Raw genomic sequence first — 19,868 nt, 5'->3', positions numbered from 1 at the left:
AAATGAAAAACTACCATCTATTGCAACTTCTGCTGTATCCAGATATAGGTGTTCAAGCCGTTTTGTGATTCTGGTGCATGCAACAAGAAAAATAATTTTCTAAACCCATGTAATCCAAAAAACAATGCCACTTAACTTGTCAGTGGTCAAAGTTATGGCAGATTGGTAGCACACACTTTTTTGTTCCGAACATAGCAAAAACAATCCTTTTACATACTAAAATTTAAGAGGGAAAAGGAAAACACTTACTGGACTGGACCACTGCTTGAGTTTGTGCAGACGTCCCTGATGCTATATTAGTTAATGCCCAGGCAGCTTCAAACTGTAAAGAAGGACTGGAAACAAGATTTAAAGTTTTAAATTTTGTTCGATATCAAACATCTCAAAAAGGAAACCTGTCATGAGAGAAATGGGGGGACTGCCTGATGAACAGCTTTTAAAATTATTAGTTGCCAAGCCAGGATTCTTGCTCTCTGACCTTTAAGAGCCTATTAAGAACCTCTAAATCACAGACCCAGAACAGACATGCAGACCAAAAATCAATAAGATTATGGTAAAATTATTAGTTGCCAAGCCAGTATGCTTGCTCTGTGATGTGTAAAGAAAGTACGCTGGAAAATAAATAGAAAAGCTGCGACCTTAGAAAAATTAAATGCAAGACAAATGGTGTGTATCAGGTGCGCTAATCTGTTAACTGATCTCTAATATAGTGATATATCAATAATAAAAATTGATGATAAAATAATCAGATTTTAGTCACTAAGGCTCGGTTCACACTGGTGCTAAGCGGGAAACCCTGCAAATCCACTGCGGGTTCCCGCATCGCAGCCGACTTGCAGGCAGATCACAATGCCATATACGAACCGCTGGGAGTGTAAATATAAAGTTAATGACACTCCCAGATCGGTTCACATATCGCAGCACAAATTGTCAATTTGGACAGGAATGGGATCGCATAGGTGTGAACGCCTATGTGATCAGATTCTGGTGCGGTTAAAAAAAAAAAAATAGATTTTTGTCCTACCGTAAAATTTTTCTGATGTTCATTGACGGACACAGCTTCAGAATCTTCTTGACCATTGGTTTATGCTGCCCCTTACAGGAGTAGGACACTAGGCAGGAAATCGATTACCACGCCTATGGGGTAGTCCCAGGGGGTAATAGAGGGGTGGGTGCTGTGTATGTCAATGATCATCAGAGAAAAGGATTTTACAGTAAGGCAAAAATCCAATTTTCTTTCGCTCATTGACAGGCACAGCTCCAGAATCTTCTTGACATCCCAAAGCATTGTCAAACATAAGGGGTGGGAAAAACCGCAGAAAAAAAAAAAAAATCCCAAAAAGCTAAACCTAGCCAACCAGGTAACATGGAGCTCAACCAGGAACAACTGGAGGTCACCTGAAAAAAAAAAAAAAAAAAAAAAAATCATACATCCTCAGAGGACTAATCCTCCCAAACAGCGACCTGCAAAATGTTGTGGCCAAAAGCAAATGAAGACCCCCACAAAGGCAACAGAGCCCATACTAGGGGAACCAAGTGAACTCCCTGAATAAAGGTGCGACCCAAAGAATGCATAGCCAAAGGATGGTAAAAGATGATGGCCAAGGCCGAAAACCTGGCCCTCGACGGTACCCAAGGCCAGACAGTGCTCAGAACCACATTGGAGGAATGCCAAAATTCGAGCCACCGAAATGAACAGGGATGAACCCCAAGAGACTCACACCAGGCAATGTGCGCCTTCCAGCGTGATGGTAAAAATCTTCCTAGAGGTAGATTTTTTTTTTTTGTCTTTTACAACGTGGGAATCCCTGATTCAGACAACCCCCTATCCTTTAACACCTGGCTTTCAACACCTAAGCTGTTAAAGCCCGCGACTGAAAAGGATGGGAGATTGGTCCCTGGGCCAAAAAAAAAATCTTCTGAGAGAAAGTCTCCAAGGGTCATCGGCGACCAACCGTACACGATCGGCGTACCAGGACCAGCGAAGCCAGTCTGGAGCCACTAGGATGACCAGATCCCTTTTGCCTTGATCCTTTGAAGGAGACTCGGCAGAAGTTTTAGCAGGGGGGAAAGACATAGATCAGAAGATACTGGCCCCAAGGAGACACCAGTGCATCTGTAACGTCGGCCAGAGGATCCCGAGATCTTGCCACAATTCTCTGTACCTTCCTGTTGAGACGAAAGGCCACCTCTGGAGTTTCCCACCAGACGCAGCTGAACTTTAGAATGCCAGCTACCTCCCGAGCCGCCAGGACACTTCTTGTGCCCCGTTGGTGATTGACATACGCCACGGCCATGGCATTGTCAGGAAGATCCTTACCTGGCACTGCCAGACAAATCTTATAGCCGAAGTTCCAGTATACTGATCGGTAGTCTTGACTTTCCCAGAGTCCAAACCCCTGAGCACATCTGTGGCCACAACGCTTACCCACCCAGGCAGGCCGGCAACTGCGGAGACCACTGTGCAGTACAGGGGAAGGATTATGTAGAGACTGTGGATCCTTGTCCCACTTGGCAAGAAATCTCCCTTTGCAGAGGTTCGAGTGGAACTGTGCAGGAGGAACCGCCTCCAAGGTGGGCACTATCAGGCACAGCGCCCGCACGCAGGTCCAGACAGAAAACCGACTGCTGAACAACAAGAGCCGAGTCGCATCCTGCAGCTTTGGAGTTTTTGTTCCCCAGGAAAAAAACACCCTGGCTGAAGCTGATCCAGAGTCAGATCCAGATAGTCCAACTTGGTGGACGGAACCAGAGCAGATTTTTGGAAGTTCAATTTCCAACTGAACTCCTACAGAGTCCGCACACCAATGTCCAGGTTGTCCTTTAGAGCAGCTGGAGACTGCTCGCAGAAGAAGATAGTCCAGGTACCCAGTACCGTAAACCCCCGCTGCGGCTACAAACCCAACGCCGGGGCCAACACTTTTGTGAATACCCAAGGAGCTGAGGTGACCAAAAGCTAATGCCATGAATGGAGCATGCTCCTCACCCCCGGCAAGCGGAGGAAATGCTGATGACCAACATATAATGGAATATGAAGGCAAACGTTCTTGATGTGGGGATGCCACTATTGTAAGAAGGGACCCCATTCGGAATTCTGTAGCTGCATAAGTGGTTCAAAGCCTTGAGGTCCAGGATGGACGTACCTTGCCTTCCTTTCTGGGAACTGTAAACAAGTTTGACGAGAAACACGTTCCGATTTTGGAACAAGAACAATCGCCCCATGTACTAGAAAGACTTGCACCTCACCGAAGAGACCCCACAAGCGGTCTGGGGACAAAACGTAGATTGGAAGGAAAGAATGTCACTGGATAAGAAAGAAAAACCGATCTAGTAGCCGGACCGAATCAGCTCGTGGACCCACCTGTTTTAAATCAGGAAGGTCCATGGGTCCAGAAAGAAGCGAAGACATCCCCCCCACCTCAGACATGGGTGAGGACACCCCTTCAGGCACAAGAGGGCTTGTCTGCAGGTCTGGAAGAACCCGCTCTGACAAGACTCCTCGCCCCTGGCAGCCTGTGGAAGAGGAGGACTCCTTCCCCCCTGTAAGGACCCTTAAGTATATCATCCAGGAAGATCTGAACAGGTCATCCCCCAAAAAGGGAGAACAGATGAGGCCGTCATGGAAGACTGGTCCGCCGACCACAATTTCAGCCATATCATGCGCCGACGGACCACTGCGTTCACAGACAGCCTAGAAACCAAGGGAGCTGCATCCAGAGAGGCACCACAGACAAACTGTAACCCATGGACCAACTGGTCCGCCAACTCGCAAGGGCAGGGTGGAAGCGGTTTCTCCTCCAAATCCTGGAGCAAAATGCTTTGCCCACTCCGTTAAAGTCTGGGACACAAATGCTATGGTGAACACCGGCCTAAGGACCAAAACGGCCACAGGAAACATGTGACGGACCAAAGTCTAGACTCTCCAGTCAAAAGAGTCTAAAAGCTGGAGACTCCTCCACCAGAATTAAAGAGGAGTTATTCGGCCTGAGAATCCCCACAGGTGGGACTGTCTACTTTTTAAAAAAACGGGGACTATTCAAAGGGATACCATCTAGCAAAAATGCTTAGGCACCAACATAATGACTGACGCGCGACAATTTAGTCAAGAAAATTGTCAATTGTTTAGTCAAGGTAGGAAAAAGGGGACAACTTCTGCTGCTTTTGGGGAGCTGTGGGTACCAAAGGGGACCGGCACATCAGATGCAGCAGCAGCTGCATCCTCCAATTTTAAAGTTGCCTGTACCGATACAATCGGTGCATCCATGTGCGGCTGCAGAAGAGGAATCATCCTCACTATCAGAGCACTCAAAGTGCATTGACGCAGACCCAGTAGGGTCACGATCTACTAAGCTCACACTGAAACATAACAATCAGGATTGTTGTTTGATACAAAATAGGCAGGTGAGGGTCGCCAACCAAATTTCTTTCAAGGGGACGCCGCCCCAGGCCCACAAATGGGCCACCTACTGGACCTCACGGGGGGAGAGAGAAAAAAAATCACCCTCCGAGCCAAACAAAAATAAATTTCCCCCTTAAAAAGGGGTCACCCACCATGACGTGGACACGCAGGCAATGTACCCAGAGGGTCTGCAGCGCTAAGAGGGGGGGGGGGGTGCCCTATGCAAAATGGAGGCAGGCGGCCACAGGACACTCACCGGGGGAGACTGTCTGATCCATCTGGGAATGGTCGGAAGCGGACAACCCTGTCCGAGACCCATCTGTAAGCACAAATACTGAGCGACTTCCTAAGACTCCATATAGATGACAGGTACACCTACACCCCCCCAATTGCCTGAACCACATCCAAGGCATGCAAGGCAATTTCCTTCGGGTGTTTTGGCCTGGGACACAGGGAAGGCAACACAATGTCTTCACTCAAATGGAAATCAGAGACAACCTTTGGGAGGAATGACGGACAAGGTCGAAGAGCCACCTTATCGCTGTGAACCACTAAGTAAGGTGAACGACAGGATAACGCTGCCAGTCAACGCAATGTCTTTATTCCCACCTTCTGAGACAGCGTAAACAAGGAAATCTCCAGAAGATTCTCAAAGAAATTCCTGGGAGGACCGATAAAAACCTAATTGAGGTCCCAAGGCTGCAACAGAGACCACACTAGAGGAACCAAATGGCGAACACCCTGATGAAAAGGTACGCACCAGGGAGTGTGTGGCCAAGGGTCATTGATAGAAGACCGCCAATGCAGACACCTGGCCTTTGGTGGTACTCAAGGCCAATTTTTATTAACACCCCCCCCCCCCCCCATGAAGGAAGGACAAGACCACCACAACTGATGAAACACCTCCGGATGAAAAGACCATTACCCCTGGTCTAACGCCTGCCGACAGGTAATCCCACTGCCAGTTTTTCACTCCGGGAATGTGTATGGTGGAAAGGGCTGGAACGCACGTAGCCTGCCCGAGAAAGCAGGCTACCCTCAGAGCCACCAGGACACTTCTTGTGCCCCCTTGGTGACTGAAATAAGCCACGACTGTGGCATTGCCTGATTGAAAATGCACTGGACATCCTTGGAGGTGATCCTTCCCAATGTTCCAAGCACAGTCTGATCGCTCAGAGCTCCAGGAAATTGATTGGTAGTCTGGACTCCTTCAGGGTTACGACCCGAGCAGAAATTGTTGAGAACGCCTACCCACCCTGACAGGCTGGCATCTGTTGGGACCACTGTCCAATACAAGGGGAAGGAAGGATTTTCCCTGCTGGAGCACAAAGCCACCAGATCAGGGACCCTTTTGCAGCCCGGCTCAGCTGTATTTGGTTGTCTAGAGACAGCGGAGTCTTGTCCCATTTGATCAAAATCTACCTTTGCAGGGACCTTGTATGGAACTGTGCAAACTGGTCCACCTCAAAAGTAGACACTATCAGGCCCAGCATCCGCATGCAAGTCCAGAGGAATGACCCATCTTGCTGGACAGCAGGAGGTGAATTGCAGCCTGCAGCTTCTGGAGTTTGTCCAGAGGAAGGAGTACTCTGGCTAAGGCCAAGTCCAGAGTCAGACCCAGATCGTCTAGTTTTGTGGAAGGAACCAAGGAAGACTTCTGAACATTCAGAATCCAGCCAAACTTCCTCAAGGTCCGTATGTTGATTTCCAGGTTTTCCACCAGCGCCGTAGGAGACTCTGTTCGCAGAAGAAGGTCGTCCAAGTAGCCCTGGACCGCAATCCCCTGCTGACGTAATAATGCTAGCACCGGGGCCAACACTTTCGTGAAAGACCCGAGACCAAACTAAAGCGGAGGAAGTGCTGGTGACCGACACATATTGGAATGTGAAGGTAAGCACCTTGATGTCGATGGATGCAAGAAAATCCCATTGATGCAGGGAAGCCACCACAATGCTAACGGACTCCATTCTGAACTTCTGCACCTGCAAAGCAGTTCAGCACCTTGGAGGTCCAGGATTGGACGCATTCCTTTCTGGGTACTGTAAAAAGGTTTGCGCAAAACCCCTGAAAACGTTCCGAAGTCGGAACCGGGACAATCCCCCTTGAAGTAAAAGGTCTTGCACCGCCCCCGAAGAGAGCCTGTAAGCGGACCGGGGACAGTCGCACGTTGGAAGGAAAGAACCATTCTGGAGGGTAAGAACAAAACTTGATCTTGTAGCTGAACCGAATGACTTCGTGGACCCACTTGTCTTGTACCGAGGAAGTCCACGGGTCTGGGAACCAGCGATGAAGTCCCCCCGCCCCAGATACAGGTGAGGGCACACCTTCAAGCTGAAGGGGCATTGTTCTCGGGTCTGGAGAAGCCACTCGACTCGCCAGACCAAGTTCGCTTGTATCCTCCATAGGAGGCCCTAAAGGGCTTCGATCCCGAGGGACGAAACGTATGAATCGAGGAGGGCCCACGTCTACGACAAGGGTCCTTGCCTATAGTAGCCTGTGGAAGAAGGGTACTCTTGCCCACTGTGAGACCTTTAATGATGTCCTCCAGGGTAGCACCAAACAGGCCATCTCCTTAAAAACAGGAAGATCAGTCAAGGCCGTTTTAGAAGTCTGGTCTGCAGACCAGCATTTGAGCCAAAAGACACGCCCCGAAGGACCACTGTCGAAACAGAGAGCTGAGCCACTAGGGGAGCCGCATTCAAAGAGGCATCACAGAAACTAAAGCACCTGGACCGGCTGGCCGTCCGCTCAGCAAATGCCAGAGGGCTGCTCCCCCTCCAGGTCACGGCGCAACAGCTTAACCCATTCGGTCAGACTCTGCGACACCAGGGCAATGTCGAATATCAGTCTCAGCCAGGGTATACATATTGCAGGCCACAACATCCGCCTTCCCATCAGCCAAGTCCTTAAAGGCCAGGGACTCCTCAACCAGAACCATGGTTGCCTTTAATCTGGAAACCAGAGGGTTCCACCACCGGTGGAACAGTCCACTTTTTAAGACTCCTTATAGGATATCGAATAGAAAGTGCTTAGGGATTCCAAGGGGACACTTTGGTCATCCCCACTCTGTAGCAACAATTCTGTCAAAATAGGAGGGGAAAGTTTACACCTTTGCCGTTCTGGATGGCTTGTGAGTGCCAAAGGAGACCTGCACATCTGCATCCCCCCAGCACCTTTTCGTGCACGATTGCAGAAGTAGAGCAATCCTCCTCAAAATCTGAGATTCAGGGCACGTGGCTGCAGACCCATGCAGGGTGACCCACGTCTGCCGCAGTCGAATCAGATTAAGGATCTGAGGGGACAGATGAGGCAGGGGAAGGCCCGTCGCTCAAAAGTCAACTCCACCCGGGACAATAAGGACTCCAGGACCGCCGTCAGTGCGTCAATGGATGGTAGGAACCCGGCCTCAGAGAGAGGGGGGGGGGGGGGGGAAATCAAGGGGAGAGCTGTGCTCCAAAAGATGCCACGAGTCACCAGGGGGACCCCACAAAACACTACTAAGGGACACCCCGCGCTCTCTCTGGCAGCACACCCAGTTGCCAGTCACAGAGCCCCAATCAATCCTCAGCAGAGCGGCAGAGGACCCCAACAGTCGCACTACCCTGCAGAAACCAGGCACGGCAGCCACCAGGAGGACTCTGCCCTGCAGTGGCAAACCACTGCAAAATGCCGCCGGACTACATAAACATGGCTGCCATGCATTGCAGCACAAAAGGTTTCAAGAAAATGGTGGCACCAAGAGGCTTCCAGGGAACCAGGAGGGATCCCTAGGCCTCAGGACAGGGGCAGGCCAGACATAGGGTCCACCAGGTACAACCCCCCCCCATCATAGCACCCTGCCCCCACTGTGGGAGGTGTACCAGACTACCCAAACGGGCTCGCGTCCACCCACCCGAAAACCCTCCAGGGGGAGAGAGGGGACAGCTACTCACCATACCAGGAACCAGGTGGGCACCGCTCCAGACAAAACCCCTCGCCATCGAAATGGGGGGCTGTTGGCCAGGAGGAACGCTGCGATTCGGGCCAAGACCCGGTCGTATGCGACCTCACGAGGCTCTTAACTCTCACGCCAGCCCCCATTTGGTGGGGCTATGTCCCAGCCGACCTAGCACGGACATCTGCGCGCACTAGCCAGACTGGGGTGACCACTAGATCTAGATTATCCAGCCCATCGCCCAGTCCGGCAGTTGAATGTAGATTTCTCAGGAAAAACAAAAAAGGAAAAATCTATCTAAAAGAAAAATTTTCCAGGACTAGAGATCCCAACAGGAACTAGGTCCTTACTCCTGACAAGGCAGAAGAAAAAAAAAAAAAGAAAAAAAAGAAAAAAAAAAAAAACCTATAGCAGAAAGCGGGAGTATACCCTCAGACTGCCCATAGGCATAGCCAGACTTTTTCTGCCTAGTGTCCTACTACTTTAGGAGGCAGTATAATCCAATAGTTAAGAATATCTGTAGCTGTGTCTGTCAATGAACGAAAAAGATTAGGGCCCTGCACGAGTTTGGTCTGAATGCGATGCAAATTCAGCCATATACACTCTATGGCTGAATTTGCATCACAAAGTCATTGCATGTGATTTGCAAAGCAGTGCGAACAACATGCGATGTCTATCGCACCAGTGTGAACCGTACCTAAACCAAAAAGCATGCAGTTTAAGGACTTCAGTCTTTACCCTGGTCTCCTGATCTGCATACCTATTCCTGGGTCAATGAGGGTAGACACAATAGCCAGGCAACACATTTTCAGAAGATTAGTGACCACCTCCATAATTTTTAACCACTTGCCGACTGCCTAACGCCGATCTACGTCTGCAGTCAGCCCCTCACAGGCAAAGTGACGTAGGGCTACGTCACTAGCTTGTGAGGGTCTAGGGAGCGAGCGCGCGCCCCTGGAGGCGTGGTCACGGACTCCCCCGCGCGTGTGACCGGTGGACCCGATGTTCGCCGGTCACTCTGCGATCGGCGGGGGAGAGGGAGAAAGTCAGGCGGCTTGTGTAAACAAGCTGCCTGTCATTCTCCCCTGTGTATGAAGGATGATCATACGGTTCTACTATGTAGAACCGTTGATCACTCTTCATATATCTGAAGCCACAGCCAATCACAGTAGAAAGCACGCCCCTAGGGACAAACATAGCCCCTCCCTTTCAGAAAAAAGTTAACCCCTTCACTGCCAGTGTATTTTTACAGTAACAGTGCATATGTATAGCACTGATTACTGTAGTAATGTCACTGGTAACCCCAAAAGTGTCAAAAATGTCAGTCAACGGTCCGATCTGTCCGCCGTAATGTCGCAAAAAAAAAAAAAAAAAAAAAAAAATCGCAGATCGCCGCCATTACGCGTTAAAAAAAAAAAAACACCAAAAATGACAAAAATCTTTCCCTTTGTTTGTAAACGCGATAACTTTTGCGCAAAACAATCAAAATACGCTTTTTTTTACCAAACATAGGTAGCATAAAACAAATTGGCCGAAAATGTTAAAAAATTTAGATTTTTACATTTTTTGGGGGGGAATTTCATATTAAAAAAATTTGAAAAATATTGCTATTTTGCAAAATTTACGCTCTTTTTTGTTTATAGCGCATGATCAAAAAAAAAAAAAAAAAAAAAAAAAAAAAAAAAAAATCGCACAGGTGATCAAATACCACCAAAAGAAAGCTCTGTGGGAAAAAAAGGACGCCAAATTCATTTAGATAAAGCGTCGCACGACCGCGCAATTGTCTGTTAAAGTCACGTAGCGCCGAATCGCAAAATACCCCCTGGTCAGGAAGGGGGTAAAATCTTCCGGGGCTTAAGTGGTTAAACAAGTGTCATCTAGGTTTTTGACAACCTATAATTTAAAGTGAACAGGAGCGCACATTCCTTGATGACCTAAAAATCATTCTGGCTGGCTTCCAGATGGTCAAAATGGTTGCTATATATTTTTTTTTTTTTTTTTAAACGCTAGGTAAATATTAGAGGAAAAGGTGACATTACTGGAATTCAAGCTATACTGCACAAAAGGAGGGGGGAGACAGCTTTTTATACTCACTTATCTGCCTCTAAACATTTCACCAATATGGGCAGAATTCCAGATTTTATGAGGTCATCAATGGGTGGATTTCTGTCACTGGATAACAGTTTTCTGCAAAAGAAAAAAAATTGTACAAAAAATGATTAGTGTGTATAAATGTTTTAGAGATCATGTTCTCGTCTATGGTCCGTAATTATATTTTAGGCTGGCCATACCGGCACATTAGATAAAGATTTTTATTTTGCCTGGTCTAATTCCTTATCTCACCAATGCAAGCCATATAAACAAAAACAGACTATGACTTGCATCAGGAAAACACACCTATAGTGAATGTCACATTATTGGAAATTCTGTTGACCATCACCTTTCAACCACAGCATTCGGTCATCCATGGTTTAAATCCTCTCCCAGTTTCAAGTGGCCAAATGACTTAAATTTCCGGAAGAAGAAAAAAAAAAAATTTGCAGAAAATTGGATTGTTATAAGAACTTACCGTAAAATCTTTTTCTCAGAGTCCTCTGACAGATGCAGCTCTCCATAGTTTAACCAATAGGTAAAGCGCCATCTACAGGAGTAGACTAGGCAGTGAAACTTTTCACCTGACACGCCTATATAGGGGCTGTCCCTAATGACATTACCCCAGACACACTGTGCTCACTAATCAGTTTCGTAGCAAGCAGTGAAAGAAGACACAACCAACCCCAAAATAGAGGGGCGGGAGCTGCGTGTGTCAGAGGACTCAGAGAAAAGGATTTTATGGTAAGTTCATACAAAAATCAAATTTTCTCTTACGTTCTCAGACAGACGCAGTTCTCCATAGGTTTCTTCACCATTGGGACGCCCCATAGCAGTGTAGGCATGAGGGGTGGGAAAACACAAACAACCGGTAACATTTCATCAAGGCTAGAAAACGTAGCCAACAGGGCAACAGAAAGCTCTTTAAATCCAACAGGAAATCCAACAGGAGCTCGCCCCAAAACAAAAATTCACCCCTGAAAGAGAACAGTAAAGCTCTTCAGCAAACCGCAGCCTGCAAAACCTTGCGGCCAAAAGGAAGCATCCGATGATGCCATCAAATCAATCTGGTAGAATTTTGTAAGTGTGTACGGACGACCAGGTCGCCACCTCACACACCTGAGCCACCGAAGCCTGATGGCGAAAGGCCCAAGAGGCACTCCGCGCTACAGTAGAATGCGCCCTCACAGGGAAAGGAGGAGCCTGACCCTGCAATGAATAGGCCTGAACAATGGTCTGTCTGATCCACTTTGACATGGGGGCAGCAAACGCAGCCGAACCCTTATGAGATCCCTCAGGAAGGACAAACAGGGAATCAGACGTCCGAAAGGAGTCCGTGGCCGACAGGTAAACTCTGATCGCCCGAACCATAGCCAGCAAATGCAAGGCAAATTCTTTGGGATGCTTAGGCTTCGCACAGAGCAAACATAAAATATTTTCTTTGAGGTGGAAAGCCGACACCACCTTAGGGAGAGAGGATTGGTTAGGTTGCAGAACAACCTTATCCCTATGAACGACCAGATAAGGCGAACGGTAAGACAGAGCCGCCAACTCAAACACCCTGCGAGCAGAGGCGATAGCCAACAGAAAGGCAACTTACTAAGATAAAGGCAGAGAGATTTCGCTGATATTCTCAAAAGGAGGTCGTTGCAGAACGGACCAAACAAAATCCAGATCCCATGAAAGTAAAGGGGACGTTCTCGGAGGAGCCGGATGACGCACCCCTGAATAAAGGTGTGAATTAAATAGTTAGCCACTTACTTTTAACGTCCCTTGGCGACTAAGGCCGACACTTGAACTTTAATCATGCCCAAACCTGGAGCAGCTACCGCTCTGCACGCCGTCTGCAGCAAGTGAAACTTCTGGGAGGAAGTGAACAAATATCACTAGAGGCCGAACTCCCTGAGCCACAACAACATGGTGCCATAGGAAAGTATAGGAAAGCACAGGGAAAATAAGTGTGGCCTGCCCACACTTAAAAAATGGCGCCTGAAACCGGCGCCAAGCACTCAGGACAAAAAAAATGGCTGCTGCCCTTACACTGATGCAGCCTGATGCCCACACCTAAAATGGCGCCAAGCGTTCAGGAGCCCAGGCAATGAGGCCACCGTGGGAATCCCCTGTAGGGGACCCCCCCAGGACAAGGTACCAACAAGCACACCCTCCCCCCAGACGTTAGACACGCTACAGCGCCCCCAGCAGGAGCAGGGAGGGTAGGACCCGTCCTGACAGGCCAGGCAGAATCTTACAGAGGACACAGCCTTGTAATTCCCAGGAGTGGGCCCACATCTCCCCCACAGATCACTGTCCCAGGGACACAGGGGGGGTTGCATCACTCACCATACCATGGACGAGGGGCTCCGCTCCGAGACAGCTCGCCTCCCACCCTGAGTGGGGGTGCTGTCAGCCAAGAGGGGTACGCTGCAACTCAGGGCGTTCCAGGTTGATGCGTCCTGGTGAAAGCATCTGTTCGCAGGCTTGTCCCCATCCGGCGGGGCTCTGTCGTGGCGAGGCCTTGGCGGACCACAACCTGCTCACGCTCGTTGGCCAGGCTGGGAGACCATAAGGATCTAGATTATCCAGTGCGAAACACCCGCCCGGCTGTCGCTTGTAATTCACCAGGAGTATCCCCCTGACACTAGCTAGCGATAGCGAGTAAAGAGAAATAAACATTTTCAAAAGAAAATAAAAACTGAGACTGGAGTCCCAGCAGGGAACCTTGGTCCTACCCCTAAACTAGGCAGCAAGAAACTGATTAGTGAGCAGTGTGTCTGGGGTAATGTCATGAGGGACAGCCCCTATAGGCGTGTCAGTTGAAACGTTTCTGAAAAGTTTCACTGCCTAGTCTACTCCTGTAGATGGCGCATTACCCATTGGTGAAGAAACTATGGAGGAGAGCTGCGTCTGTCAGAGGACGTAAGAGAAAAAACGGAATTTTTGTAAAATCTTACCTGTAAAATTCCTTTCTCTGAGTCCTCCGACAGTCGCCGCCTCTTCATATTCGTCACATATGGGGTATTAGACTTTGCTCCGAAGGAGTAGCTAGGCAACAGAATATGTTAACAATAAAGCTTTAACATATCCCACCCTCAAGGGGTGGTCCCCTCAGTCAATACCCTCCTACTTCCTGCAACCATATCTCAGTTTTAGTGGAATAGCAGTAGAGTATACATTCAAACCCCAAAAGAGGGGCGGGGGCGGCGACTGTCGGAGGACTCAGAGAAAGGAATTTTACAGGTAAGATTTTACAAAAATTCCGTTTTCTCTTACGTCCTCCGACAGTCGCCGCCTCTTCATATTCGTCACATATGGGGACGTCCCAAAGCAGTGCAAACATGAGGGGTGGGAAACGCATCCGCGCCGAAAGGCAACGCAGTCTCCACATCAAAGAAAGGAACCTTACCAAAGGAAGGAAACCAGCTGGGCAACAGCAAAAATAAGTGCTCAACAGGAGCAACAACCCAGGAAAAGACAAAAAAACCAGGGGATACAAAAAACTATCCCAACAGCCAGGAGTCCCCAACAAGGGACCCTATGGAACAGCCGCACTAAGAACCTTGCGGCCAAAGGAAGCATCCGCCGATGCCTGAACATCTACTTTGTAGAATTTTGTGAAAGTGTGTACGGTCGACCAAGTCGCCGCCTTACACACCTGGGCTACAGAAGCCCCATGACGGCAGGCCCAAGACGTACTCAGTGATCTAGTAGAGTGCGCCTTCACAGGCACAGGGGGAACCTTCCCCTGCAAGGCATAGGCCTGGTCAATGGTCTGCCTGATCCATTTGGCGATGGTAGAGGCCGAAGCCGCCATGCCCTTCCGAGGACCCTCTGGAAGAATAAACAAGGAGTCAGTCTTACGAAAAGACTCAGTCGATTTAAGGTAAACCCTTATCGCCCGAACAACATCCAGAGAGTGCAATCTCACCTCCTTCGGATGTTTAGGCTTCGTGCACAACGAAGGCAAAACAATATCCTCGTTAAGATGGAATTCCGAAACTCGTTTCGGTAAAAAAGAAGGATTAGGTCGCAAGACCACCTTATCCAAATGAACAACCAGGTACGGAGACTTGCAGGACAAAGCCGCCAGTTCCGACACTCTGCGAGCCGAAGTGATCGCCACCAAAAAGGCGACCTTTTTGGACAACATAGACAACGAGATCTCCCTGATCTGTTCAAAAGGAGCACGTTGTAACACAGAGAGAACGAGATTCAAGTCCCAAGGGGGCAAAGGATCCCTCCTAGGAGGAACCAGATGCCGCACACCCTGAATAAAAGTGCCAACCAAGGAGTTGGAAGCCACGGGACGTTGAAACAGAACGGCCAGCGCCGACACCTGACCCTTTATCGTAGCCAGCGCCAAACGCTGATCGACACCCGTCTGAAGGAAAGACAGCACACGGGAAACCGAGTACGTGCGGGGTGAAAACCCCCTGGACTCACACCAGGCAAAATAGGCCTTCCAAGAACGGTAATAAACCTTCCCCGAGGAAGACTTCCTCGCGTTGATCAAAGTATGAACGACCTCAGGAGAGAGACCCATCTCCTTCAGGACCTCGGTCTCAACAGCCAGGCCGTCAAAGCCAGCGACTGTAAAGCAGGATGGTAAATCGGTCCTTGAGACAGTAGATCGTCTCGAAGAGGCAGACGCCAAGGGACGTCGACCGCCAGATTCACGAGGTCTGCGTACCAGGACCGGCGAGGCCAGTCCGGTGCCACAAGAATCACCGTGCTGCGTTCCGAGTGCAACCTGCGAAGGAACCTGGACAGCAACTGAATCGGTGGAAACGCGTACATCAGCCTGTACTGATGCCACGGGGCCACTAACGCGTCCGACGCGTCTGCCCGAGGGTCGCGCGTCCTTGCCACGAACCTCTTTACCTTGTAGTTGAGGCGAGACGCGAACAGGTCCACATCTGGAAGACCCCACTTCGCGCACAACATCTGGAAGACAGCCGGGTGGAGAGACCATTCCCCCTGATCCAGGGTCTGGCGACTCAGATAGTCCGCCTGCCAGTTCTCCACTCCCGGAATGTGAACCGCCGTTATCGCCGGGACATGAGTCTCGGCCCAAGACAGAATGTCGGCCACTTCTCGAGCCGCTCGGGCACTCCTGGTGCCCCCTTGGTGGTTGATGTAGGCCACCGCCGTGGCATTGTCCGTCTGCACCCGAACCGGGCAGCCCTGCAGCCGGTCCGTCCAGCGATGAAGACAGAGCCTTATCGCACGCAATTCCAGAATGTTGATCGGGAGGGAAGACTCCCCCTCCGACCAGGTCCCCTGGGCGGACAGAACGCCCAGAACACCACCCCAGCCCGACAGGCTGGCATCCGTGGTGATTATCGTCCACGAGATCGGACGAAACGACTTGCCCCCGGACACCAACGGGGACTGGAGCCACCACAGAAGGTTTTCCCTGGTGCGATGACTCAACGAGATCTGAAGATCCAGAGATTGAGGTCGCCCGTCCCACCTGGACAGGATCTCCGCTTGGAGACCCCGCGTGTGAAACTGCGCAAAAGGAATCGCCTCGAAGGCCGAGACCATCAATCCCAGACATCTCATACCCGTCCGCAGAGATGAGTGTGGAACGTCCCTGAGGGACCTGACTTCCTCCTGAAGAGTCCTGAATTTGTCTTCCGGCAGGAAGACCTTCGCCTGCACCGAGTCCAGTATCATTCCCAGATAGGGGAGACGAACCGACGGACTCAGTGTCGACTTTGGAACATTTATCGTCCAACCGAACTCCTGCAGAGTTTGCATCGTGACAGACAGGTCCTTCTCCAGACCCTGTCTGGTCGCAGACCGAACCAGAATGTCGTCCAGATACCCCAGGACAGAAATGCCCTGGGCTCTCAACAATGCCAGAACCGGTGCAAGCACCTTGGTGAAGACCCGCGGAGCCGAGGCGAGCCCAAAGGGCAACGCCACAAACTGGTAGTGATCCTCCGCAATGGCAAATCGAAGGTACCTCTGATGACCCTCGAATATGGGGATGTGAAGGTACGCATCCTTCAAATCGATGGAGGCCATGAATTCCCCCGGAACCAGGGCAGCCACCACCGAGCGCAGGGATTCCATGCGGAACTTGCGAACCCGCACAGAGCGGTTCAGAGCTTTCAAGTCCAGAATCGGACGAACCTTGCCCTCCTTCCTGGGCACGGTGAACAGATTGGAATAAAACCCCCGAAATCTGTCCCGATGAGGCACCGGAACCACCACTCCCTGAGCCCTCAGGTCCCGCACCGCCAGGTGCAGATCCCGCAGGCGCTCTGGAGACAGTTGAAGATTTGAGGGAAAGAATCTGCTCTCCGGCCGAGAGAGAAACTCGATCTTGTAACCAGATCGAACGATTTCCAGAACCCATCTGTCCCTCACACGGGCCAACCAGGGCTGAAGAAAACCGAGCAAGCGTCCCCCCACCCCAAAACTGGGTGAGGGCGCCCCTTCAGGCCGAACTGTTATGGGCCGCAGGTCCGGATTGGCCGGACTTCTGTTTCCCAGACCAGGGCTTCTTCTGAGAGCCTTGGCCTTTGAACGGCTTGCCCTTGTAGTGCGGCCGAAAGGCACGAAAGGACCCCTGAGGGGGCCGAAAATTAGCATGCTTCTTCCCAGAAGCCCCCTTAGCCTTGGGGAAATGGGGCAAGAGAGTGCTCTTACCCCCGGTGATCCCCTTAATCAACACATCCAGGGACTCCCCAAAAAGGCGAGACCCATCATAAGGCAGATTGGCTAAGGTTTTACGTGAAGATTGGTCCACCGACCAACATTTCAACCAAACCAGGTGGCGAGACAACACCGCCACGCTGTGCACACGCGCAGCCAACGGAATCAGGTCCAGGTCCGCATCACACAGATACATGACACCCTGGTGGATCTGATCCACCATATCCAGGGTCGCCGCCGAGGCCGAATCGGCCACCAGGACGCGCCTAAGCATCTGCGTCCAACTTGCGATCGCCTGGGCCGCCATGAGAGAAGCAAACAGAGCCTTAAGCATAGAACCCGTAACAGAATAAGTATGACGGGCAAGAGACTCCAGTCTCCTATCCGTGGCATCACGGAAAACAGGGGATCCCTCTGCAGGGATCGCAGTGGCTTTGTTCAAAACCGCAATAGCATGATCCACTGGCGGAGGCACACACCACCGTTCATCAGTGGCAGGCGAGAAAGGATAACGCAGCTTAAATTTACTTGGTACCGCAAAAGGCTTGCGCAAATCGCGCCATTGGTCCTTAACAGCGCGCTGAAAATCAGCATTGCAGGGAAAAACCTGCGGCGTCCTGCGTTTTCTCTGCGTCCCATAAGCCGCCAAGGCAGCCGGGGGACACACCTCGTCCTGCAAACGTAGCGTCTGCTTAATGGAAGCAATCAACTCATCCATGATTGCAAGCTCTTCAGGCGAGCCAGGGGGAGAATTATCAACCCCCTCAACTTCAGCCTCTACCTCAGACCCCACTAGATCAAGAGAGGAGCGGGACCCCGATAGGGGGGTCCCTGCCAGAACAGCCCCATCACCTTCACCCTCAGAATCAGAGGACAGAGCAACTCTGGGCCGTTTAGTAGATTGAGCAGCCACCAGCATTTGCACCTGTGCAGCAAGGCCAGCCACAATAGTGGCTAAATCCCCCCCTGGGGGGGAAACAGCGGTCCCCTGGCTTTCCACCAATACTGTGGGAAACTTGCCCTCCTGAGAATCCATTGCCCCTGTATGCCAGACAACCAAGGGTTAACTGCCCCCTTACAGCAAGCGCGGCAAGCGCAGCCCACCGCACCACACTCAGGCACAATGAGACCCCCACAGGGAATATACAGACTGAATACAGGCAATGGAACACAGGAATAGAAGGATAAAACCTGAGGAGACACTGCCGCTGCTGCTGCCTCGATCGGTGCTTCCAGGAGAGAGGAAGTGATGCTGCCAGGGCGCTCTATGTAAGCCTATGGAGGCTACAAGAAAATGGCCGCCGTGCATGTAAACCATGCAGCCGGAGCGGGCGCCGGTAAAATGGCGTCGTTTGGCGCCGAAATCGCCGCTCCACAGTGCATAAAATCACACACAATTTTATCCCATTATATGGATACATGTTAGATCGCCGCAGCGATCGCTGTATATGCCCCAACATGCCATTAAAAACATGCCCCACAGCACACAGCTCCTCACACTGCCCAGCCTGACATACTCAGTGTCATACAGCTCCCCCCCCCTTGCAGCCCACAGCATGCAGCCGAGAGATAGGGAGACAAGCAGTGTGATTCAAAGGCAGGTTACACAGTCCCAGACTGAGACCCCCCCAGACAGACAGGTCCCCACATAAATACACTTACCTCACATGGCGTGGGGAACCCGCACAGGCGAACAAGCCGCTGCACATGAGGCAGGGAGAGTCGCAATACAAGACGCACACAATGGCGGTTCAGAAACCGCACAGCGTCCGGTGAGGTAGCCACCTCACCAATCATCCCTGCACCGAACAGGGATGGGTCGTTCACTGTGCCAGGAGCGTTACCTGGCTGAACGCTCGATGGCAGACTGGGAAGCCACTGACCCACGACCTGCGACCAGGGGGATCAGCCCGAGACCCAGTCTGCATGATCCTCTTCGTCCGAAGAACTAACTAATGCTGACAAAAATAACAGCTAAGTAAAGGTAGAGAGAAAACTCAAACAAAATATTAAAAAGAAGAAAGAGTCTGGGACAAAAAGTCCCAGCACAGAGAGAGCCAGCCACTCCTGACAAGCTAGACATTAAAACTGAGATATGGTTGCAGGAAGTAGGAGGGTATTGACTGAGGGGACCACCCCTTGAGGGTGGGATATGTTAAAGCTTTATTGTTAACATATTCTGTTGCCTAGCTACTCCTTCGGAGCAAAGTCTAATACCCCATATGTGACGAATATGAAGAGGCGGCGACTGTCGGAGGACGTAAGAGAAATGCCTTTTTATCATCAATGCAGTGGTTTTGACTCTTTTCAACGATGATTTCAAACTCTTGGCTTTTTAAAACTGCAAGTAAATAAGGGTGAGACACTGCTGTGGCTAAAAGGTCCAACACATCTTAAGCTGATGTCCCATTTGTGGTCCTGGATCTGTAGCATATAGAGGGAGAACTCCCACCGGTTTCTACGAGTCACACCAATGCCAGCTTTAGCAGGAAAGCATTGCTCCCTCACTGTCAAATACTCAAACTGTACATGGTCAGTGAGACAATGCCTCCCTCATCTGGCGTGTAAGGGAGAAACAAAGCGCAAGTAGATCTGTAAATATTGAATTGAAATAGAAGGTGGATTAATTTGCAGTGTTGTACATTGGCAGCCTAACACAAAAGACCATACAGGATTAGCTTAGGCGTGTTCAGATCCTAATTCTAACCCACTGGAGCTATCCAGTCAGGAAGCCATCACTCAAAGGGCCAATGGTAAGTGGCTAAGGCTTGATTTGCTCAT

General features: G+C 50.4%; 1 protein-coding gene across 1 annotated transcript in view; it reads right to left on the bottom strand.

The window, feature by feature from the left end:
- The window catches only part of KPNA3 (karyopherin subunit alpha 3), a 128,885-nt gene that overhangs the window by 55,526 nt on the left and 53,491 nt on the right, over window positions 1-19,868 (bottom strand). Inside the window, exons 6-7 of the mRNA XM_082245243.1 lie at window positions 10,428-10,520; window positions 250-335 (exon numbers count right to left, since the gene is read on the bottom strand). Coding sequence (XP_082101369.1) covers window positions 250-335; window positions 10,428-10,520 — 179 coding nt within the window. The remainder of the gene's footprint in view (window positions 1-249; window positions 336-10,427; window positions 10,521-19,868) is intronic.

Source organism: Pelophylax lessonae (assembly GCF_965119305.1).
Source record: "Pelophylax lessonae genome assembly, chromosome: 2".
Taxonomy (NCBI): Eukaryota; Metazoa; Chordata; class Amphibia; order Anura; family Ranidae; genus Pelophylax; species Pelophylax lessonae.
The sequence above is the reverse complement of the archived record's forward strand: the minus strand, read 5'-3'. Positions and strand labels throughout refer to the sequence as shown.